A 25,019-nucleotide genomic window follows, 5' to 3' on the forward strand; every position below is an offset into this window, starting at 1 on the left:
ACGCAAATGGTCCTTGTGGCGCGCAAAAAGAAAAAAACGATGACGACGGCAGTCGCGTTGATGCCGTCAGCTGGTTGCAGTAGCATCAACTTGTATGGTTTTCCACTAACCCTCTGACTTGAAACGCAAGCATGGATGATGATTCATAACACCGACCGGGCACGTTCCGTGCGCTGTTTGCCGAGACGAGACCAAAATCAAAGGCAAAACCCCGCCTGGAGGAGACCGAGAGCGACTGTGTGTGTGCGCGATGTGTGAATGAGCGCGAGTGAGTAAGTACAAACAATCGTCCCCGTGGTCTGTTTCTCTACTCCCCCGCGATCGTGAACGTAGTTAACAGTTCCGGTCGTTACATGGAAGTAAGTAAGTGAGCGTTGTGTGTGTAATGCAGAAAAGCAACGGAGGAAAACGAAAGAGAGAGCGAGAGACTGAGTGAAAAATGGTTGAGAATTTTCCGTGTTTTTGGTGAGAGCTCCAAAGTCTGGCGAGAGAATCGAAATGTTTCTTCTTTGAACACTAAAATTAAAACACGCTCCAACTTTCCGTCGGCTGGTACGAAATTCCACACAAACCAGCGGTTTTCAGATTTCCGATACCAGGCGAGCATGTATTTCAAGAGGTAACATGTATGTCCGCATATTTTGTCAAGTGGGCCATCACTACGTATACTATCAAACTGTGAGATCACTCATCACTCATCACTCATCACTCATCTCACATACACAAGCGATCGTTTGATAGTATCGAGTTTGATAGTATGCGTAGCGATGGCCCACTTGACAAAATACATGCACGCTGGAGGGACATACATGTTACCTCGTGAAATACATGCTCCGCTGGTATCGGAAATCTGAAAACAGCTGGTTTGTATGGAATTTCGTACGGGAGAGTTTGAAAATTAAAACAAAAGTGATGAATGCGGCGCTCCTGGATGGCGTTTGGAATAATCGCGGAGCAACGAAGCGAAGTGAGCGAAAATTGCAAAAAACATTTCTTTCTTCACAGAAGTCACATAACATCTTGTTTATCTTACGGAAATTAATTTTTTAATTCACTACAACTAGAAATTATTTAAATAATAATACAAAAACGCTACATAATCTTTAGAAATGTATACATATGTGTACAATGTTCATGAACATAAATTCGCTTTCTCTTCAGTTGGTTCGGAAATTAGGACTTTGTACAACTAAATTCATAATGAAATAACGTTTATCGTGTAAATAAAGCTTTTTCTATCATATTACCTAACCGTTAGCATTCGAACCCGATTGCACCCTTTTCAACAGCGCCGTAAAGTATGCACGACGCTTGTCATGTTTCGAATTCCCTTGCACAATAGTGTCTTACTATGAACGATTAGCTTTACAAAATAAAATAAATTAAGTTGGTTTGGTTGGTTTGGTTGAAGGGAAATATTGGAAGATCGCTTTAACCATAAAGCATTAAGTGTGTTAACTAAAAACATATGAAACATATGAAATTTAAAGATTACACCCGGAAGACTTGGTTGTGATTTACATTTCGTAACTTGTAATTTGCATTAATGACAATCATTCCTGATGAAGTTAGAGTGCCGTTGTTTTTGCATACTTAAGAGTTATTCTATCTTCAGTTTCACTAGAACATCCTCTCCACGGGAGGCGATACGCACAGCCTGAAACGTGTGTCTTTTCACGTGACTCGACAGATGATCGCTGCGTATGAATGCTTGCTGACAAATGTGACACACAAACTTCCGCTCGCCCGAATGCATCCGACGGTGACGCGACAATTCGTATGAGCGTGCAAAAGCCGCCCCACAGTCGACCCATGGACAGTGAAAGGTTAGTGTACCGGTATGTAGCAGCTCGTGCGCTTTCAGGTGACTATGGCGTGTGTAGGTTTTGTTGCATCCCTCATACGAACAGCGAAAAGTTCGTCTTGGATCTGGTTCGGGAACGATTGCGCCTGTAGTAGCCGTACCGGATGAATTCTGCACCGGTGGGCTCATTGTCGCGGGTGCTTCACATTCCTTTGAACCCTGTTTGGTGGCTATCTTTACCCCAGGAAACAGTTGTTGAATTTCGCTGTTGGGTAGATTGTGTCTACGGACGTGCGCCAGCAGATGATCCCGACGGAAGAATCGTTTATCGCACCAACGACAATTGTGATTACGATCGCTGGTATGCGTCACAAGATGACGGTTGAGGGTTTCGGACCGTGCGAATCGCTGCTTACATCCCGCCCAGCCGCATTCGAAGGGCAGTTCGCCCGTGTGGGACCTTTGGTGCACTTTGAGGTGTGATACCTTGATGTACGTTTTTCCACAAAGAGGCCACCCGCATGCATACTTGCGGTCTTTGGTAGAGTATGTGAGCTGTTTCGTTTCCTCTAAGAATAGGATTTCTTCGCCATCGCAATCGGAATGGTTGAAGAGATCTTGCTGCGAGCTCGATTCGATGACTTCTTCTTCTTCGCAATCAGTACCGTCATATGCTATGATTAAATCACCATCGTATTCGCCATCTGATGGTTCATTCCTCATGCAATAATCTTCATCGTACTGAATTAATTCGTCCTCTCCATCCGCTACCGCGATACTTTCTTCCAGCTTTTCATTTTGCATTTGTTTCATTGAATCAATCGCCAAATCTTCCGTCGCAATGGTTTCCGTGTGTTCTTGTGTTTCAGTTGAAACCTCCGATTGTCCATTTAGTAACAAAAACCGCAATCCACTTTGTGCTTCCTGACTGTCTGCTTCTGCAACGTTCTTTCCATCCTCATTTGACGCTTGCTTGCGATCGCAAGGAGCTTCTCCACCGTGATATTTCCCGTGCGCTCTTAGATGCCGCTCATTGAAGTACAGCTTCTTGCAACCGGGATGCACGCAGGAATAAACTCTTACCGAAGAATCAACTCCGGTGGTGGTAGAGGTGCTATTGGCAGCAGACAAACCCTCCCCAACCGATCCGGTAGGTTCATTCTGTAATAAATACTGTAGCACTGTCACACTCGAGCCAAACGATGAAACAACCACTTCTGTGTCATTATGTTCCATCGGGAAATCGATTAAGTAGATTAATTACGCGTTCTTCGTACTATTCACTGTTATTTTCGCATTGTCCAACAAGCTTGCGAAGCGTAAACAACTTGTTTACGTTCAAAACGTCAAATCGAATATGGTAGTGGTGGGCATGACCTCGGATCGCATAGTTCTTTTCATTATTATGGCAGATGAATCGCTCCGCTCCACTGTGCATCGTAGTTGCCGTAATTTGTAGCAAAATGTTTTGCTATATTGGTACAGGTGGTGCTCGAGATACATTATAATAGCAGACTGTGTTTCCGAAAGTTTCCGCATATGTTAAATCTGGGTGAAAATTCATCTATTCCTAACGATATGCCTAAAAATATAAGCAGTGGAGGATCAATCCCCTTGGAGGCCCAGGGCGGAATTTTTCAAGGGGGGCCCATAATTTTGCTACGGCATTATCGGTGTTAGGGAGATGTACTTCAAACATGATGTAACAACACCAGCAAAGTCTTGGAAAGAAAGCTCCCTTGCGTACATCTCAGCGTTCTGTTGCGTAGCCCTGTAAACGGGCATAGTAAGCTAGTCTCTATATATAAACGTTTTTATGCGCTAAGGAGAACGATAACGCCACTACTTGGATCGCCATTAGCTGGTACGAAATTCCATACAAAACCAGCTGTTTTCAGATTGCCGATACCAGGAGAGCATCCACGGAAGAGGTAGCACCTAGTACAGCAATTTTGGTCGAAAACCGCCGAAAGGTATGCAATGTTTAAACACTAACTTTCCCGTTGGTCGTGAAAAATTTCTTCGAAAACTACCAGTTTCCGAATTTAAAGTACCAGGAGAGCATGCACGGAAGAGGTAGCACCTGGTACTGCGCCGTAAGGTATGCAATGTTTATACACTAACTTTGCAACCAACTTGCAACGCAATGCGCCGTAAGGTATGCAATGTTTATACACTAACCTTGCAACCAACTTGCAATGCAAGTTTGGTGCAAGCAAGAAACTTGCAGCAAGATGGCGCGCAAGATGGCGCCCAACTTCGTACTTGCATGCAACAAACTTGCATGCAAGCTTGCATGCAAACTTGCATGCAAGTTCTTGCAAGCAAATTCTTGCATGCAAACTTGCATGCAAGTTTGCATGCAAGTTTGCATGCAAGTTTGCATGCAAGAACTTGCATACAAGAACTTGCATGCAAACTTGCATGCAAACTTGCATGCAAACTTGCATGCAAGTTTGCATGCAAGAATTTGCTTGCAAGAACTTGCATGCAAGTTTGCATGCAAGCTTGCATGCAAGTTTGTTGCATGCAAGTACGAAGTTGGGCGCCATCTTGCGCGCCATCTTGCTGCAAGTTTCTTGCATGCACCAAACTTGCATTGCAAGTTGGTTGCAAGGTTAGTGTATAAACATTGCATACCTTACGGCGCATTGCGTTGCAAGTTGGTTGCAAAGTTAGTGTATAAACATTGCATACCTTACGGCGCAGTACCAGGAGCTACCTCTTCCGTGGATGCTCTCCTGGTATTATACATTCGGAAACAGGTAGTTTTCGAAGAAATTTTACTCGACCAACGGGAAAGTTAGTGTTTAAACATTGCATACCTTTCGGCGGTTTTCGACCAAAATTGCTGTACTAGGTGCTACCTCTTCCGTGCATGGTCTCCTGGTATTATACATTCGGAAACAGGTAGTTTTCGAAGAAATTTTTCACGACCAACGGGAAAGTTAGTGTCCTGGTCCTGGTGCAATTTCGTTTGTACTTTAAAGTCACAAAGTCGATATTCTTCTCTGCATTTAATTTATCACATAGAAAAAAATGTTTTATATAACCAAGAAAGATATTTTTGATCAATTTTCTACCTTGTAAATAATTTTTTTTTACTATAATTTAACTTTGTTTTAAAATTTTCAAAAATCGCACAATAGGCACAAATTTATTGGGGCCCCCAACACGGCGAGGCCCTAGGCGACCGCCTACTCCGCCTACCGTTTGATCCGCCGCTGAATATAAGACAAGGAAGAACACAACATATATTAGGTTTCGTAAAAACACACAATCACTTAAATCAACTACAAATCATATTTGATTATAGGGTGTCGTGAGGCCAACGTTCATAAACATTTCGTTAATTCACGTAAATTTTAGTACAACGGATCTTCCATTAGTAACGTGACAAAGCAAACACTGTTATGTAAAAAAATGGAATTTTGTCGAGAAATTCATAACAAAATTACTGTATTTACGCAACAAAAGCAAGCGTTATAAAACTGACTACGTAATAGCGTCTGGTTGATTAAGTAAATAGAACGAGCACGACAATTTATCAACAGCACCAGGACATTCCTGTTCTGCTTAACGTGACCTTTAGCTACAATGGTGGCCTTTCATCAAAATTGAAACCATACATCGGAAAGCTACAATCGGCGCTGAGTTGCGTCATTTCACGCAACACCACATCCCATCTCCCACACAGCACACAGCCTCTGATAAGATCCTTCTGCTCCGTGCTCCGTTGCGCCTCCGACAAGATACGATGATGAGTTTATTTTTATCCCGACAAAAAGAAATAGCTTTAGCTTTTGTGTGCGACCGATAACTACCTTGCGTGCTGCAACCTACAGACATTGGACAGACGATGACTAACCGTACGTGGTTTCCCTCATGGCAACTGGTAGCGCATGCTTATCGCGAAAAACGACACAGCAGTCGCCAAGTAAGCGGACGCCTTAAAAATATTCATTCGTTTTCCGCGCGGCTTCGTGAGCACTATTTTCCCACAACGTGAGCTTCGCCGTTTCGGAGCAATTTCAGAGAGAGGAAAAGTGGAAATTTTCTAAGGGAGCTCGAGGGATCGGAGAGATCCCGACGACAGCGATGGTGAAGCTTTCCTTCGGTCGATTGGCATCATCCGGGGGAAAATTCAGTTTCTCTCAGGCAGCAACGCCAGCAGGGCGTTTTGCTCGTAACCATCCTAACGGGAAACATCCTAGTCTTGTTTTTCTTTACTAGAGCCAGTGAAAATCGAAGCCAAAAGTCAAATGCGCTCCTGGAAACAAACGGCAAATCGAACGCCACAAGGGAGGGATATTCCTGTTTTATCCTAAGTTCTTTTCGAAACAGGAAGACCTCCTTTCAGTTGCATAGTTTCTTAGTGTTTGCGTTTCCGTATGGGTTAAAATTAGCTTTCTTTGCGTTCGATGTACGACAGTGTGCGGGGACAACAGGAAAGATAGTGCCCTATCGAGGACACCGCCGTGTTATCGATCAGTAGTGCTCCCATCCCGGCAATCGAAAACGGTGTCCAAGTAGAAGTGGCGTGAAAGTGCACGAGGACGCTACTTGTGCAGCAGCAACAGCAGCAAAGGGAGAGAGTACCCCTCCCTCCCCCGTTTTCGTACGGTAGATTCACCAGTTTCCATTAAACGGCTGGTGTTGGTACAAGGAAATGGTGGCAGCGAAGATGGTCGAACCGTTGATAGTGCTTCTGGTTTATTTAAATTGTGATTTAATATTTTACGTTAAAAATATCAATAAACATTAAGGTGCCTCAACTCGTTGAACGTGCTCTGTCCTCCTTTTCTTTGTCGTACTACTTCGATAACCTAGCAACGAAGGGTAGAAGGGTGTCCTGCGACTTGTCCTGAAAATTCAATAGATACAAGGTAAATATAGCTCTCGTTTCCTTTGCAACTATCTCTCGACTCGCAGGCTTCTGAATGTCCTTCAGCGCGTATCGATCAAACAGCTGCTCACAACCCCACTAGAGCTTTTTTCACACCAGCTTCATTATCGTTTCAACCCCTCAACACCGTCCAAGAGTCATTAACCTTCGTGCTAGATCCACTCGAACGACAGCAGACAGGCATGCTGGCGCATGGTGTTTCCGTCCCCCATTTATCGATCGAAATGCAGTCGTCTCGTTAAATTGAGCTGCAGTTGTGCAGAAATCACGCTGCAGTGTGTCGCGTTTTATGTTTCATTCGTACATCTCGTCGTTTGCCCAGCCAATCTGCAGCTTTATGTTTTGCTTTAGAATTTGTTGTAACGATTTGCATGCCAAGAGAAAGACATCACGTCATACCGTAACCGCGTCGCTAGGGTAGGGAAACATCGGCGCAATTGTTGATCGAATATTTTTAAACCGGAGCAATGAGCCTAGAGCACCGAATCGCGAACGTCTTGACGGCATTTTCGAGCTGGCTGGTTATGTAAAGCACCAACAGCGATTACAACAGAACGAACTTGTTTGTTTAGAAAGTTCTACCGCAACGGCATTTTCTATTTCACTTCCACGAACACTGTTACTACAGCCATTTATTGCAGAATTACAACTATTTATCTCTTCGCAATTGGGTCATGGAACAAGCTGCCATTATTCTACTGAACCGACTTTAGCCACGTTTGGTTCCAGTTATTCGTACCGGCTGGATCGAATCCCTTCACCAGGGGAAATCTAGTCCGTTTCCAACCATCAATCGATGCGAGGTGGCGGTTGTTATCGACATGGAACGTTTCTAGCTGTGGCATAGTCCAGTACGTCGAATCGATCGTCCTCAGCCGATTGTTCGATAAATCCAGTGTGTGAAGGAAGGCAAAGTTTATCTCCACTGTTGATCGGAATCTCTCTATTCTATTGTGGCTTAGCAACAGCTGTTTCAAGCTGCCAGCCACATTCACCAATCGATCCAAATTGAACTCTTCCAGCAGATTGTAGCTAAAATCTAGCTTTCTTAGAGTAGTAAACCGTTCCATGCCGGTGGAAAGATCCTTCAGTCTGTTGCGTGGCACTGACAGCTCGGCCAAACGGCAATCATTTTCCTGATCGGTGAGTGCTAGCTCCAACCGTTCTAATCCAGCATTGTCCAATGATAGACGAACAAGACGATTTCGCTCGATAGTGAATGTAGTGCGAAGGTCGAGATTATCCGAATTGCTACTGTACAGAAACAGGACGGTGTTGGATTGATCAAAACTCAATATGCGTTCAATTTCAGTCGCAGTTCCATTGCCTGACTCATGGATCTTGTTCGAGGTGGCCGGCGGCGGTCTGTAACCTTCTTTCCAACATTTCCACGCTTGATCCGTTTCCTGTATGCGGTTATAATCGTAGTGGAACAATTTCACCGGACGACTCTTAGCCTCACTCGAGGCGATAGAAAAACAGATACCGAGCAGCAAACCATAGCTAAAATAAAAACCTTTTAGCACTTGATGATCTGATAATGTGTAGCATCATACTCACAACCAAAGCGAATCCATCCTGTCGAGTCGTTACCGATGCTATTTACTCAAGCGATTAGCGCTCACTGGTTCTTACGCTGTGGATGAGATGGCTGAGACACTTATCAGCAAGATGGGAGCTATTTTGGAACATCCAGAAACAGCATTAGATTGCTCAGAGCTCCGAGACTTAATTGACTCATTTGCATCCCATATTCATCTGCTGATGTCATTTGTAAGGAAGTTGTAAAGAAACACTACAGTCAAGAAGTTGATCTCAAGTAGAATGTCCCAAAAACAATCAAAATATATTTTTTCCCTATAAACATAAACCTTCACATTTATATGTCAAGTGTTTATGAAGCAAACAATATAATGATAACGAACATTTCCTTATCTCATGTTTATATTCAGCATTGCTTTGAAGAGTGTCGTTCGTGGTTAGAAACTACGAATATACATGTACATATAGATGAATGCTATATTTAACTATAATAACAGATTTTTGTATATCTATTAAAGATTGGTATTCCACAATACCAGTTTCTCATCGTAGTGAATGTCCACAACTCACGCTATCTTTAGAATATCGCAAGGGAAACAAGCAGCTTAGTGCCAGCCATACGTTTGGTAGGGACGTGCAATATGGGACCAATTGTTATCACAACTTGTGAACTGATGTTAATCTATTTGGTCACTGTTTGGCATGTGATTTTGAACAAGCGTTCAAGTCATGCTCATCTTTCGCGTCTTCCATTTATCACTCGCTGACATTTGATCGCTTATCTGGGTTGTACGTAAATGGAAAGTTTTTGCTATCCGTCTTGTTTTGTTTGGCCATTCAAGGTGTGTGTGGATCATTCCGCAATTTACTGGAATTTCTCTTCTGTTTTGTGTTTCTTATCATGTTACTAAGCTTGATTGTGACTCCAAAAATACAACGTAACTGCGTGCTTTCATGCATTGAACAATTTAGTCGCAAATAGATTCTCGTGTCTAGAATCGAGGGTGCGATAATGCGTCAGCTACCGTTGTAGTGCAATCACTCTTCAATCATAAAATCTTGCGTATACATCATGAACCTTGCTTGCCATCTATTGAGCATGTCCGGCCATATTTAGATCAGCATCAACGCGGTGAAACACTACCACGAACAAGGCAATGCATCTGTTGACCTTCGATAGGAATGAACAACACGTGCAATATAAGAAAGATATCCATGTCCGTCCCTTCCAGTACATCAGCTGAACGCTCGAGTTTCTTATAATTTCATTGAATCCTAAATCTACGTCCAGTTCATGTCACCAGTGTAGTAGAGGTATTTCATAATTTATGTACACATGCCAGTATTGAGACATTGTACTGTCAGTATTCGAAATGCTTATGGTGAGTACACAATAGACCCAAGAACGTGTCACTTACAACTAATTCCATCCATCCTCTACAATCTTATCAAACGGATTGTGGCCGAGTTTCAAAGACACCAAAGGCCTTTCTTCAACGCTCCTTCTCGCTGCGAAGGCGAGTGGAAATTTCCACTTATTACGTCCGGTTTATGGTTAGGACACGTTCTCCAAAGCAGTTGTACACTGCTACAACTGGAGCAACCCACCTATTGACCCATGGTGCGGATTCATGATTGATTGCAACAACCACGTGACGCACGTGATCCACGTGAAGGTGCGTGTTTATGCACTTCTTGTCAAAACACGCTAAGGAACCAATGGCAATGGAAGAGTGGGCAGGGGAGACGATCAAGTATGGTAATAATCTGATCAAATTTGGATTGTCGACTTGCGGGACGCAATGGTATGTGTGTTCGTATGAAAAACATGAGCAGCAATCGTGTGTTGTGGCCCAGTTATTGCAATTTCTGGTGCGCAATTAAATGCAAAAATAAGATCCAACGAACAGCAGCATCAAACAAAAGCATCTCGCTAAAAAAATACACTGTAACCGATTGTTGGCACGCGGCTATTGTGTGTGTACAGTGAACGGGGTAGGAAAAACAACTGTTTCTCTGTTTTGCTTGGCAATTGTCGTACTAGTTGATGCCAGAACGGTGCCACAAGATGACATTTTACATGGCAGAATATTGTTTGCGCACCGCACGAATGATGGATTCAGTGTTTTTACTGCATATTGTTATAGACGAATACCCAGCAGAGCTAGCTTAAGCTTGATACGTAATTCGCTTTACAGGTGTTGCCGTAATTCTGACAATAATCCAAATAAAGAGGTTTAGATAAGTTATCGACATAGACATGTTTTAAGTTATTAGACATACAGAAGCGCCCGGATGGGGCGGATCGGTGGCATGATGGTAGTTGAGCCGGTCTTCACACGAATGGACCGAACCAAAATCCAATCCGGACCAATCCCCCGTTGCAAGGACTGACGTAGCAAGGATCCGGCTACATGGTAAAATAAGTCGATAAGGCCAGGCCGTTCTAACGAAAAAAAAAATAAATAAATAAATAAAAAAAGGCACACACAGATGGAAGAGAGTCGAGAATCGTATCCCTACCGGGACCGAAAGCTCTGTCTAGTCCTTAATACGATCGTTCCATTTAGGAAAAAGTTTAATTAGCAGTTTAAACAAAAAGGTAGACATTTAAAATAATATATCTACCTGTCGCTTAAATGTCTAGCAGTCAAGTGTTTTTGGCCACAAGTTTGGCATTTTTCCACCTTGCAGTTGTGCGCAGCATCATCAGCTGCCTTTCTTAGGGTGAAAGCAAAGGTAGCAATTGTTTTCGAAACTCACCCTTCCAACCCTTACACACCCCACTACGGCTGATCTACATCTCGAACGTTTGTTTACCTTGGCCGTTCCTTATACCCCACATTCCAAACATTGTCTCTACACCCCTCACTCATTTCCATTTGTTTTGTATCTTTTTCCCTCTCTATAGGTCGCGTTGGTTGGTATGGGTGAGCTCATACACAGCCGACTTAAGTCAGTGGCTTAACCTACACAGCCAAACAGCGAACTACTGCATCGGAAAATTAAGCGAGACGGAACGAATACATTCGGTGCGGAACGTGATAAGGAGCGAAAAAGACGCCGAACACAATCAGAAACGGTGGTGTGTGTGTGTTGCTGTGCGCACATTGAACTCGCAGCTTTATAAATGCCTTCGCTTCCGCGAACGAAAACAAAGCAATCGCATTCGAGCGATTGAGTCGATCGGGTGTTTTTTATCGTAGCCAGCCTTCGCGGGACCTGATCATCCCTCTGCGTATTACTCTACCAAGTTTGTGCGACCAATACCAGCATCTACGCAAGTGGAAAACCCTTCCATTGCGCAAGTGGGTTGTTTTTTTATCGTGCGATTTCCATTCTGGTAGCTCAAAGCCATTTGAGCCTACCAGCCGAAACCAGCCAGCGTCAATGTACGCCACACGGTGGACTACAGAGCGCTAAAAACGCAACCAAGCCAAAGTGTGTGCGCGTGCGTGTGTGTGTTTTCTTTTCTAAATCGTGTGCGGTGTGTGTGTCGTATACACCGGCCACCACCGTCCTCTGTGCTTTATGTTTGATCCCGTTTTTAATCGTGTTATTTTAACGAAAAAGAGAAAACCTAAATTGTAAGTTTTGCGAAACCTAAGCACCAACTATTCCGTACCCTCTGGTGACAAATTCGAACGTGCATTCCGACGGAAGAAAGGACACTATTTGTGACAGAAAAAAATCCGTGCATATATACAACAAAAGAGGGACCCCAAAAACAGCCTCCTACTCAGACGCTACTATTAAACCTTTATCGTCGGTCTAAACCTTGAACGAGTTACGCGCCAACAGTCATCACTTTCGTGCTAAAGGTGGCCGAAAGGAAACTTTTTCTTACTGGGGCTTAGGCCGTTGTATGGGTAAGTAAAGACACTCAAAAGCTCAGAAAATTAAGAATTTAAGAATAACTCTTAAGAATATCTACATTAAAATTCTGCAAATAAGCTGATTGGATATGTTGCTACCGGATGCGGTTAGTTAGAGTGTTCGTCATAATTGGATTAAGCTGGTAATTGAATTAATCGTAATACGTCGCGGAATTGGATTGTCGACTTCCATGGCAACTCCACACGAATATATCCCTGCGTGCTGTTTTTGATTGACTGTGAAAGTCATTGAACAACAGTACACTACCGCCCAGACACTGTCCTCGCGAAGTTGGTATGGTTACAGTACTAAGAAATCGGTGACCTAATTTTTCTTAACTTTAGTGTATTATGTCAGAAATGCAGATTCTCTCGTCCCAGAAAATCTTGTTGCCATCTGAGGGTTGTTTATATCTTCTACTTTACAACACCCTGCGAACTATTATCACCAATGGTACATGACGCATCTCGGTCAATCCGGATGTTTTATGACGTGAAAAAAAACTTCATGCCAAGCAATTGTGGAACGTGGCGTGAATCATACCAGTAAACATGTCACAACGACGACGACGACGACGACTGCAAGAGACTACTTGCTTATTAACAACTTGATGGACATGGACTTCATGGTCGCTTGACTTTTCAAACACTTATGGTGGCGGCATGCAGAGCTGGCAAAACGGGGAATTTCTTATCCTTGGTTTGAACCAAGAAACTGCATCCTATATCGTTAAAATCCCAAATACAGCTGTTTTGTTGCTTTTAATACCCTGCAAGCAACGGATTGAACCACGCAAAACCCGTTGTTTATTTTATAGCGCTGTCCCACAAGCAAGTAAGCAGGAATTCCTGCGTAATTAGATGAAACCCAGTACCCAGGATGGAGGAGGTTTAAAGTCCCTTATTTTCATACCTTCGCACCTCCCCCACTGCAAAAGATGTAGGTGGGTTCGCAATTTATATGACACGTGACGGAATGACATTCAAACCAACATTCACTTCACGCATGAATGTAGTGTGACGTATATTGTTTGTCTTGCTACTGCCTGCTGGCCTTATCATCGAAGTGTGGTTTTTTTTCTTCTCTCCATGAAGTACCGCGTTCCGTAATTGCAAACGATGGTGGAACAGTATATCTACGTACGAGGCATGCGCTCCGCGTGGCAACGCACAGTTTCCCCACGGAAAAGACGCGCAATGTGGCGTGTTTGGCAACAGCTGGCGTTGTTTTGGTTCAATTTTTTTTAAAGACAGTTTTACTACGTGTCTGCGCTTGATCACGCTCTCTCTCGCCGCTCTGTTGCCGAAAGTTGAACTGCACTGAAAGAGCGAACGAGTGCAAAACAAAGAGACTCTTTCTACTCTTTTGATTGCTACAATAAAAAAAATCGAAAGGCATGCTTACAGTATTCATCAAATTAACTGTAGATAGTCCCTTAATACAAAAATATAAGATAATATTTCAATGGTTTCATGAAAGCTTTCATGAAGCTTATTTGTTTCATGAAACAATAAAGAATTGTTAGAAGACCTTCTACAAAACCTTTTGCATATTCAAAATGTTATACAATTTAATGGTTCGGTCAAAACGAGTTTAGGCATTAATAGTTAGTTAATAATAAATTAATTTTCTTCAAATAAACGAGCGGGAATTGTACTTTCGAGCAGTTGCAAAAAAAGCTTTCAAACAGCTGAGTAGCTTATTTTTTCCCTCAAAGCAATGGACTTTTGTGAGGTAGAGAAGAACAATTTACATTTTGTTACCATTACAAACCTATTTTAACACTCAATTATTAAACGCTTTTATCTTTCTTTCGTCCTCCCAGAGCGTGAAAAACCATCGTTTATAAAAGGGGACGAACCGGGCCTGGCTGGCAAGCAGGGCCGGAACGATCTTAGCTGTGCGAACACCGTTAAAATTGCGAGCGTTGAACGTCAAGATGGCGCCTATGTACCGACCGTTGGTCGCTGGGGCAACGAGTGGCCAAGCTGACTCGGAACCGAATGGAACGAACTACTGCCCGTGGTTCGGCAGGACCATGGGACTACCGGCGGTCGATCTGCCCGACGATTGACCGAACCGGACAGTCACAGACACGATGTGACTACCAACGATGAAGCAGCACCACCATCGCGGTTGCGACCGGTGGTCCGCACCGTACCGAGCACTAACGGCCCATCCGCCGCCGTCGATGCTGAAGGTGGTACGGGCGAGACCGAACTGGCCGCCGCCGTTGGGATCGCTTCCAGAGATGGTACGGCCGCCGTCAGTCGCCCACCGAGTGCGACCGGCCGTGGCCACTGGATTGCGGACGATGGTGATAGCTACAATCTGGGCGCGTTCGATCAAACGAACGGTCCGTGGCCGATCCGGCAACCGTTGCCACTGCCCAAGTGGTCGAGCCGGCCGGTCACACCGTTCGTGGTGGACAAGCTGTGGCAGTACGAGGACCTGATCGGTTTGATCGAAACCAAGCTTCAGCGTATGCTCGAGGAGACGCACTACAACACGGCGAATAACTTTGTGGATTTTTACAGGGCCTACCGGGCCGCTCACCGTCACGGCCGCGGTGAACTGAAGACGCACTTCCAGCACTATACCATCCCGATCAACCGTCGGCACCATATGTGTGTCAGCTTGGGAATGGAAATAGTCTCAAGGTAGGGTTGCTGAGAAGCAGCGTTGGCTCTCTCCAAAAGTGCCTAATGGTGTTATCATTCTTTTCGTTATAGAATCGCAGAACATCATCCGGACATTGCACGTCTGTTCTATCTGGTATCGTGCGAAGAAGCGTTAGACGAGTCGGATTCGTACATTCAACACTGTGAGGAGAATGGTATCGAATATGCCGGGTCCACTCTGGAGAAGGAGCATGCAATGGTAGCGATGAAGATCTTGGTCGGAGGACGCGAAGGTGTGCTGATCCTCGATCCAGGCTACCATGTGGCGCGTGCCGTCACTGTCATGAAGGACCAGAAGTACCCTCACACGGGGTGGTTCACACAGTCGGATGAACCGCATTGCAAGCGCGAGTACAGCTACGCACTGCACGACGAGAGCAGTGACTACATCACCTGGACAGAACGTATGACTCGCGGTGGAAAGCAACAGTACGAAGAATCGCTGGTGTACATCGCACGTTCCTACCGTACGGCAATCGATGTTACCGTGCGTCGTAACTTGGTGTACAACTTCCGGTCACTACTGTCCCGCGACGCAAAGGGACGCGTCTGTGCCGGGCTGTACTTCCCAGTTGTACCGAATTCACTCGATGCGCATGTGACACTGTTCTACGACAATGCTAACGCTTCACAGGTGAAACAGAAGTTTATGTTCGCCTTGTTCAAAGATCCGGAAAAGGTAATTTTCTTTTAGTAAAATGTATGCCTGGTTGAGCTGCAAAACTAACCCTATATTTTGTACCCTTCTGTTGATAGATTCCTGACCCGGTACTGGCCCATCTTGAAAATTTGGCCCCACAATTGCGCATGAAGCTTGGTGAGCTGATCGACCTGATGGTGGATCTTGCCGAGTCTGTACACGACATCGAATTCGTGCAGCAGGTGCTCGAGATCAACAATAACATCAACGAGCTCTCGGCGGATAATTAAACTACTATGCACTTTTTCTACTTCTTTATAATTCCCTATTTCATGTACGTAGCTGGGGAAGCTATTTGATGAATCACTCTAATGCAACTTTGCATAACAAATCACAGCCGTTCTCAACTAGAAGCAATAATCGACAAATTTTCTTCACGCGCTGTTACCTAAAACATCGTAAATTCGTAATTCAACATTTTTCCTGTAATTATGTGTGTCATTAAAGCGAATTTCTATTTTGTAATGTGCTAGCTCGCACAACTTTTAATTTGCACCGATTGAATTACTACTGTCCAAACAGTAACGCAATATTTTTGTTAAACTTTACAGGACCAAAACTTCGACAGGTCATTCCCAAGGTTAAAGATGATTTGACGATTTATGTAAAGTCTCTTGTTCACACGTAAACAGTTCACTTAACTACTAATGCACCGGAAGACATTGCATCGTAGTGTGTATGTGATGTGTGTGGTGGTTCTATCCCTATCGGACTATTTAATCAGTTTTACTCAAAGTGTATATCTATTCTACCGCAACTACTAAACAGCTTGACAAATAAAGATATAAAAAATGCATTGTGTGCTAGTTGGGTTGTGTTATTTGCGAAAGAAGAATGTAGCCATTGTTGCTGCATTAACAAACTAGCTAATAATTACCGAGATAGCAAGATAAGTTGACCAAGAGTTAAAACAGTACAGAACAGTTTGAATGTAATAAATCCAATGTTAATGAGGAGAATTAATCGACAATGACTCGAGACACGTGTGCGAACTAACATCAAATGTAGATATTTGTTATTGGTTAGCACTGGTATACTTCTAAACGATTGTTTTATTCAATTACGATTCTTTAAATTCCTGATACCGTATTATACGGACAATTTCTTTAAAATTTCTAAAATCTAAAACGCTCTTTCCAAACCATAGTCGTGAGTACAGGTGGTTCTCGTTATGCTTGTTACAATTTGTTAAGCTACTCTGTAATAGAAATCGATCACTTTTTTTTGCTAGAAAGCACGATGCACGAACTGAAAACGAGACGATTTAAATATTACTGAATTTAATTAATGATTTTAATATGTTAACGTAAACCTTTTGACCGTCATGTTAGTTGATTAAGAATAGTAACACACAATGCATCACTTACCTAATCTTTATCCGAAGCCACCGATATATGTACATCATCTGGTCGATCTCCCGATCGTCATCATTATTACACTACTCTCCAACTTTCGCGATAGGACACATCAGTTGATGGTTTACTTTATGTGTATAGTTATATTGTGTCTCTCAGTACGAATTATAAAGATTGCCTTACGTTGATCTACAGAATTGCAATATTTTAAATTAGCGGCTAGTAGCGGGTCTCACAAACCGAACGATTCGGTGGCCCATAAGACCCGTGTCTTATACTCCGATCGTTACCATCACGGTTGCGAAGACGAAACAAATATCTCAAAACATTCCACGATGGTAATTCGGACGTTGCCCTAACCAATCGATGAGAAAACTGAACGTATGAACTCACAGGAAAAGAACACGGACAGTAGAATATGTATTCCGGGGAAAGGTTATGACGATGAGTATGGAAACTTCCACATCGGCCCGGTTTCGCATCAGACTTTTACGCACGGGTGTATTTGCCCCAGATGTGTAGCATAAAAACGGAGGCAATGAACAGCAACGACATCACGAGCACTGGTACGGGACCACTAAAACAGAAGATCGTGACATGGTTAAGTTGACTGTGAGCATTTTCGAATCTTGAACATTACTATACTTACACTTTAATTCCGGGAGAATCATCGGTGTAGAAGCGCCACATACCACCCGAACCGGTACCCGTATTACGATTTCTCGCAGCGGTTGTGGTCGTGGTGGTTTTACGCTGTTTCAAAGTACTGGAACCTCCGGCAGATGCCCGTGGTGCTGACGTGGGTTTTGATGGAGATCGGCTACCGCTGCCGACAGAAGTGGAACTCGCTGGAGCAGGCTATTTTGCCACACACAAATCGCAATTAGAACACCGAATGTGATGGCAACTTTTCCTGGAGCACAACCAAATTCGAATCAGCGGATAAAGATATACTCACCATTTTCTTTGGACAGGGTCTGTATGAGAAACACTACTAATGAAAACTCAATTGGAATGCACGGACAACGATGTTCTTCGATCGGAAATGCGTTGAATATGAAAGCACGGTAATACCCTGCGCGTGCTGGAAAGGTAAATCTACTTGTGAAAACGTGAAAGTGCCAACCGGACAAAGCTACCAACAACAATGCAGCAACAAACACACGTATGCTGACGTGGCTGTCAAAATGTACAGTGGTTGTCAAACATCGGTGACAGCCGTGACATTCAAGGCTGACACGAACTTGTTCGACAATATTAATTTCGAATTTATTTCGGCTGCCATAAACAATGTTTAGCAAAATATTTTTGTGTAAAGAATGTTTAGCAAAACATTTTTGGGTAAAAGATTTTTGTACAGTCAATACACGAGTTACGCGGATGCGAAGATACGTGGATTTTAAAATTTAACATTTCACCGAGTTTTGTATGCAGAATTCAATTTTTAAGCTGCAAATTTCAAACATACGTTACACTTCATCATTATAAAAGTTAATTTTCATAGCATTTTACTGTCATTATAGAAATAAACTCATAAATATCAATTTCGAATGGGCTTCGTAACGTAGAAATAAATATTAGATCCCTTAATACGATTAGATTCTTCGACTTCATCTGATTGTTGCGGGACTGCTGGTTGTTAAGTTGTTCCGTCTTTCAATCGATTGTGGTTTGCATTTCTTTTAACAGATTTCCCGCTTTTCCCGTTATAGTTGTTGAATATGCTTTCGCTTCAAAATGGAATTGCTCTCCAGAGATATCTTAGTTTCTCGCAAGTTATCGATTAGTCGGAACATCTTCTTCGTCAAACGCTTTGGTCTTAGATTGTACATTCATGTCTTGGTTTTGTAAAGCGTTGCTGTTCGAACCAAGGGCCGAATCTATAATATTAGCGCTGATCGAAGCATCGCCATAATCATCGGACAATGAAATGGCAAGCACCTACATCTTTTTGCCTCATTCAATCTGAACTTCACGTTCACGTTTCTGCTTTCCGTTAAGCTTAATATTTTGCCATATATTGACTGGAACTTGTTTCAATAGTGTTTCTTTTTCTCTTCTATGGTGTTTCTTAGCAACGCTCAAGATAGACATATATGGACTACATGGAGGGTAATATCAAATATCGGGGGCAATTATCAGCGAACTAGTGAGCGAGAACCTGAATCACATCACTGACAAACAGCGGCGGATCAAACGGTAGGCGGAGTAGGCGGTCGCCTAGGGCCTCACGGTGTTAGGGGCCCCAAAAAATTGGTACCGATTGTACAATTTTTGGAAATTTAACAGCAGAGTTAATTTATAGCACAAAATCTAATTAAAAAGGTAAATAATTGATCAAAAATATCCTTGGATTTTATATATCTTTGGTTATATAAAACATTTGTTTCTATTTGATTAGTTATATCGGCCCTGTTACACGGGTACGCAAGAGAAGTATGCAGTGTACTCAAACTCCTTTTCTTTATCGGCACGACATCTTCAGGATGTTTAAGCCTACCATTTCTGGCTTTTTTTACTTTATTTACCCGTAGGATAGTCACCGGAAATAATAAGCAGCGTGGAATAAATTTGCCCATCACTATTGCATTGCATACTATCAAACCCGTGAGAGCGATCGCTAATGTAAGATCGATAAAACGGAAAGCATCCTTCATCTAGCTCAAACTTTCCGTCGGCTGGTACGAAATTCCATTCAAAACCAGCTGATTTCAGCTTCCCGATACCAGGAAACCATCCACGGAAGAGGTAGCACCTTGTACATCAATTTTGCTCAAAAACCGCCGAAAGGTATACAATATTTAAACACTAACTTTCCCGTTGGTCGAGTAAAATTTTGCAGCAATTTTGCTCAAAAATCGCCGAAAGTTATGCAATGTTTAAACACTAACTTTCGCGTTGGTCATGAAAATTTTCTTGGAAAACTACCAGTTTTCGAATGTATAGTACCAGGAGAGCATCCACGGAAGAGGTAGCTCCTGGTATTGCGCCGGAAGGTATGCAATCAACTTGCAATGCAATACGCCGTAAGGTATGCAATGTTTAAACACTAACTTTTCATACAAACCAGCTGTTTTCAGATTTCCGATACCAGGAGAGCATGTTTTTCAAGAGGTAACACCTGGTACCAGCAGAGCAAGATGGCGCCCAATATTTCATGAAATGTTTCATGAAATATTTCATGAAATTTTCATGAAATATTTCATGACATTTTTCACGAAATATTTCATGAAATGTTTCATGAAATATTTCATGAAATGTTTCATGAAATGTTTCATGAATGAAATTTTCATGAATGAAATTTTCATGAATGAAATTTTTATGAATGAAATTTTCATGAATGAAATTTTTATGAATGAAATTTTCATGAATGAAATTTCCATGAATGAAATTTTCATGAATGAAATTTTCATTAATGAAATTTTCATGAATGAAATTTTCATGAATGAAATTTTTATGAATGAAATTTTTATGAATGAAATTTTCATGAATGAAATTTTCATGAATGAAATTTCCATGAATGAAATTTTCATGAATGAAATTTTTATGAATGAAATTTTTATGAATGAAATTTTTATGAATGAAATTTTTATGAATGAAATTTTCATGAATGAAATTTTCATGAATGAAATTTTCATGAATGAAATTTTATGAATGAAATTTTCATGAATGAAATTTTCACGAATGAAATTTTCATGAATGAAATTTTCACGAATGAAATTTTCATGAATGAAATTTTTATGAATGAAATTTTTATGAATGAAATTTTCATGAATGAAATTTTCATGAATGAAATTTTCATGCATGAAATTTTCATGAATGAAATTTTTATGAATGAAATTATAATGAATGAAATTTTTATGAATGAAATTTTCATGAATGAAATTTTCATGAATGAAATTTTCATGAATGAAATTTTCATGAATGAAATTTTTATGAATGAAATGTTCATGAATGAAATTTTCATGAATGAAATTTCCATGAATGAAATTTTCACGAATGAAATTTTCATGAATGAAATTTTATGAATGAAATTTTTATGAATGATCATGAAATATTTCATGAAATTTTTCATGAAATATTTCATGAAATATTTCATTAAATTTTCATGAAATTTTCATGAAATATTTCATGAAACATTTCATGAAATATTTCATGAAACATTTCATGAAATATTTCATGAAATATTGGGCGCCATCTTGCTCTGCTGGTACCAGGTGTTACCTCTTGAAAAACATGCTCTCCTGGTATCGGAAATCTGAAAACAGCTGGTTTGTATGAAAAGTTAGTGTTTAAACATTGCATACCTTACGGCGTATTGCATTGCAAGTTGATTGCATACCTTCCGGCGCAATACCAGGAGCTACCTCTTCCGTGGATGCTCTCCTGGTACTATACATTCGAAAACTGGTAGTTTTCCAAGAAAATTTTCATGACCAACGCGAAAGTTAGTGTTTAAAAATTGCATACCTTTCGGCGATTTTTGAGCAAAATTGCTGCAAAATTTTACTCGACCAACGGGAAAGTTAGTTTTAAATATTGTATACCTTTCGGCGGTTTTTGAGCAAAATTGATGTACAAGGTGTTACCTCTTCCGTGGATGGTTTCCTGGTATCGGGAAGCTGAAATCAGCTGGTTTTGAATGGAATTTCGTACCAGCCGACGGAAAGTTTGAGCTAGATGAAGGATGCTTTCCGTTTTATCGATCTTACATTAGCGATCGCTCTCACGGGTTTGATAGTATGCAATGCAATAGTGATGGGCAAATTTATTCCACGCTGCTTATTATTTCCGTTGACTATCCTACGGGTAAATAAAGTAAAAAAAAGCCAGAAATGGTAGGCTTAAACATCCTGAAGATGTCGTGCCGATAAAGAAGAAGGAGTTTGAGTACACTGCATACTTCTCTTGCGTACCCGTGTAACAGGGCCGATATAACTAATCAAATAGAAACAAATGTTTTATATAACCAAAGATATATAAAATCCAAGGATATTTTTGATCAATTTTTTACCTTTTAAAATAGATTTTGTGCTATAAATTAACTCTGCTGCTAAATTTCCAAAAATTGTACAATCGGTACCAATTTTTTGGGGCCCCCAACACGGCGAGGCCCTAGGCGACCGCCTACATCGCCTACCGTTTGATCCGCCGCTGTGTATGACTGAACATCCGTGTTAGTGGATTGCGTGTGATAAATACCCAGGATGCAGGATAGACTATATCGATTAAGTTCACCACCAACTAGTGCTTGAGTGTTTTGTTAAGTTAAGTTAAGGTCAAAGAAGTATAACTGAGTGTTGCATGGCGAATCTCCCGGAAGCACAGCGAGCGAACCAAATCAATGGCAAAGTGCTCCTTGAATGCTGTAGTTGTAACTTCCACCACTCGCACCACAGCTTCTCGAAGTTGGCGCACGTATGAATGTAGCTCCATTTAGAAGAGTACTGATACTATAGTAACTGGTGTTAGTGGTAATATAGTCGTTTCCAATATTGTATTCGAAGATGATGATGGCCCTGGCGGACCATTTGAGTAAGTTGATTAGTCGCGGCCCTGCGGCGGTTCAAACGGTAGGCGGAGTAGGTCCCTTCTTACTGCGCTTTCAAGAGCTTCAATGTCCCCCTTCCCTCCTTCATCGTTTTTAAATTTAGAGGCCCCAACTATAATTCCGCTCTGGGCCTCCAAGGGGATTGATCCGCCACTACTGACAAATAACAGTTATTGTAGGTACAGTTCATCATACACATGAAGAATTATCACAGCAAATAAAAAGTTATCATAAATTATCTCTCTGGGAAGCATAAGCATGAGAAAACATCGGTATCTCTTCATGAAGAATGATTACGCATCGATGATTAGCAATAATGGTATCGAGCGAACAACCATGAAGCAATAGCCCGTGTAAATAGCGATCGACAATTCGGAGATGATTGGAATTAATTTCTACGACCCGTCTAAGGTGGGAAACGGTACCGGGCGTGACCATGGAATGTATATTTATCTTTGAATTTCCCCCATTTCTGGTGCGGCTCAATGATCGAGAACATTTATTTTTCGACGCACCACAACGAAACGAAACCAACGAACCAGCAAACAATTCGCACTAGCATCACACCAAATATTCGACACTGTGCGACACGACAACGTAGTCAGTCGAATTTCGCAGATTTTTCCACCGAGTTACGTGGGCAGAAAGCATATTTTCGATGGAAATTGAAAAATAATAACCACAGACAGCTTTATCAGCGTTCAAATGATGTTCCAGTCATTGGTTGGAAAGCTTCGGAAGGTGGGGAAGGCAAACAGCAATATTTGGTCACGCTATATACCGTCCATTTGGTGTGTGTTGGAAAAAGTCCAGTAAAAATAACCGAACCGGTCATACGCGAGCCACATTTTTATTACTTTTTCATTAGCGTAATCATCATCGACAGCCCGGGTCATGTATCCCGAACAGGAGAAGCCGCTTTTTATGGGCTCGATGTTGAACCATCCAACTTGCCTGGTCACTTGGTCGTCCCCTCTAAATCATGGACCCGGCGTTCGATCGAATTCTACAGGACAGAAGAATGGTTTTAATGGGAAATAAATCTGTTCATTAAAAATTAGCAATTATTAGGCATCTCCTTCTCTCTGAACTTTCTCAATCGGTTCGTGGTATCGAATGGAAAGCTGTCTTCGAACCTGCCGACCTGAACCATGTGGTTCATGGCCGGTCAAGATGTCGCGAAAGAATGTTGGTATTAAGTATTCTTCCTTGCTTCGTCGTCACGCTCTAATTGTGGCACATAACTTCTGAATACCGTACATGATGTGTAGTTATTATCAAATTAGGATTTAATCAATGTAATGGAGAATGGGCAAAAGCAACTACTGCGAATAACATTTTGAAAAATATTCTTCACCTTGTAATTATTTTTCAATTGATTGTAATAACATTAAGCGTAAAGTTTTGGAAATGCTTAAGTGAATCTGAAAAAATAAATTGTACTCTTTATAATTTAGTACTAAACCTCATAATCTGCAAGCATAAAGATAATCTATGCAGAAATCTGGAACAGATTTTTAAAAACAATTCTGTAACAGATAAATCAAGGAAGCTTTAATACGCAGGTTGATTCATAAGCATGACGATAACGATATCCCGTGGAAGATGAATAAAAACCACCGAAACATACCGGAAACACATATTCGACTGCGGCAAATTGATTAATTCTTCAATTTATCATACGTATCATCAGGAGAAATAATAGATTCACATATTCGTATCCAGAGGGAAAAAAACACCCGCACAAGCCAACACACCTGTGACCCCCGAGAGTGATAGTCCGACATGATAAATCTATTTCCCTCCACTTTGGATTCATGTTCGGTTCGGCCGTGATCGCTACGCCACCACGAAAAGCTTTGCGTGTTTGTTCACCAGGATACTAACAGATACAACCGACCTTGGTTGACTTCCCAGTGGCAAGACAAACAAAAAGGAGGCACTATTTAAAGCACTACAAAGAACATCTCAACCAACAAACCCAATCAGTTTGTAACTGTCAGTTCCCAGTGACAGCATCCTGCCAGCGAGAGAGACCAGTGCTTGGGAACGAATTTCTTCCTCACTTAGTCAGCAATATTCTGCACCTGATTTGAAAGAAAAGAACCTCCCATTTATACTCCAGACATGTCTTCAAAAACGGAATGCGAGGAAGTACCGTTCTTACCCTAGAGATGCACGAAAAACCATCGAGCAAAAGTCATAATCTTGCTGGCAAACCCCTTCTCTTACAGGGAAAAAATGAAGAGTCAGTATTGAAAAGTCATGCAAAAAACACCCGTGTGTCCATGAGGTCCCCATGAACAGAAGCGATGAAAACAGTACAAACAGGTCACTCAAAGTTCGCTTGTTTCTTGGAGAAAATATTGCACGGTCAGAGTCAAAGGCTGGTTCCTTTTAGGTAGTTGGGTAAAAATGATTTGCAAGTTTGTCCTTTTTTTAATGATGGTTAAACATGGAGATGGAAAGACAAAAGGTATGTCATTTGATGAGGATTTTTGTCTTACCAGAAATACTTGAAAATTTATGTTCTTGTTGATGCTGGAGACTTTCCATTTTTTCGGTTGGAGTTTTAGAAACCCTTCAGGTTGTTGTTGTGTTTGT

General features: G+C 41.8%; 4 protein-coding genes across 4 annotated transcripts; 1 reads left to right on the plus strand and 3 right to left on the minus strand.

The window, feature by feature from the left end:
- Positions 1 to 1,097: 1,097 nt before the first annotated feature.
- LOC128298302 (zinc finger protein 420-like) lies at positions 1,098 to 3,040 on the minus strand. The gene has a single exon (XM_053034046.1). It carries the CDS (start codon positions 3,038 to 3,040, stop codon positions 1,601 to 1,603), a length of 1,440 nt encoding a protein of 479 aa, XP_052890006.1. The 3' UTR covers positions 1,098 to 1,600.
- A 4,347-nt stretch (positions 3,041 to 7,387) lies between these two features.
- LOC128296725 (toll-like receptor 8) lies at positions 7,388 to 8,293 on the minus strand. The gene is made up of 2 exons (XM_053032204.1): positions 8,271 to 8,293; positions 7,388 to 8,213 (listed from the first exon to the last, which is right to left on the minus strand). The coding sequence occupies exons 1-2, from the start codon at positions 8,285 to 8,287 to the stop codon at positions 7,406 to 7,408; spliced, it is 825 nt and encodes a 274-aa protein (XP_052888164.1). The 5' UTR covers positions 8,288 to 8,293; the 3' UTR covers positions 7,388 to 7,405.
- A 5,828-nt stretch (positions 8,294 to 14,121) lies between these two features.
- On the plus strand, positions 14,122 to 16,298 carry LOC128296724 (uncharacterized). Its single transcript, XM_053032203.1, has 3 exons — positions 14,122 to 14,788; positions 14,861 to 15,488; positions 15,566 to 16,298. The coding sequence occupies exons 1-3, from the start codon at positions 14,613 to 14,615 to the stop codon at positions 15,737 to 15,739; spliced, it is 978 nt and encodes a 325-aa protein (XP_052888163.1). The 5' UTR covers positions 14,122 to 14,612; the 3' UTR covers positions 15,740 to 16,298.
- Positions 16,299 to 16,751: 453 nt separating this feature from the next.
- LOC128297019 (protein transport protein Sec61 subunit beta) lies at positions 16,752 to 18,012 on the minus strand. Its single transcript, XM_053032569.1, has 3 exons — positions 17,823 to 18,012; positions 17,514 to 17,722; positions 16,752 to 17,441 (listed from the first exon to the last, which is right to left on the minus strand). Exons 1-3 carry the CDS (start codon positions 17,823 to 17,825, stop codon positions 17,354 to 17,356), a joined length of 300 nt encoding a protein of 99 aa, XP_052888529.1. The 5' UTR covers positions 17,826 to 18,012; the 3' UTR covers positions 16,752 to 17,353.
- Positions 18,013 to 25,019: the final 7,007 nt, after the last annotated feature.

Source organism: Anopheles moucheti, chromosome 2 (assembly GCF_943734755.1).
Source record: "Anopheles moucheti chromosome 2, idAnoMoucSN_F20_07, whole genome shotgun sequence".
Classification (NCBI taxonomy): domain Eukaryota; kingdom Metazoa; phylum Arthropoda; class Insecta; order Diptera; family Culicidae; genus Anopheles; species Anopheles moucheti.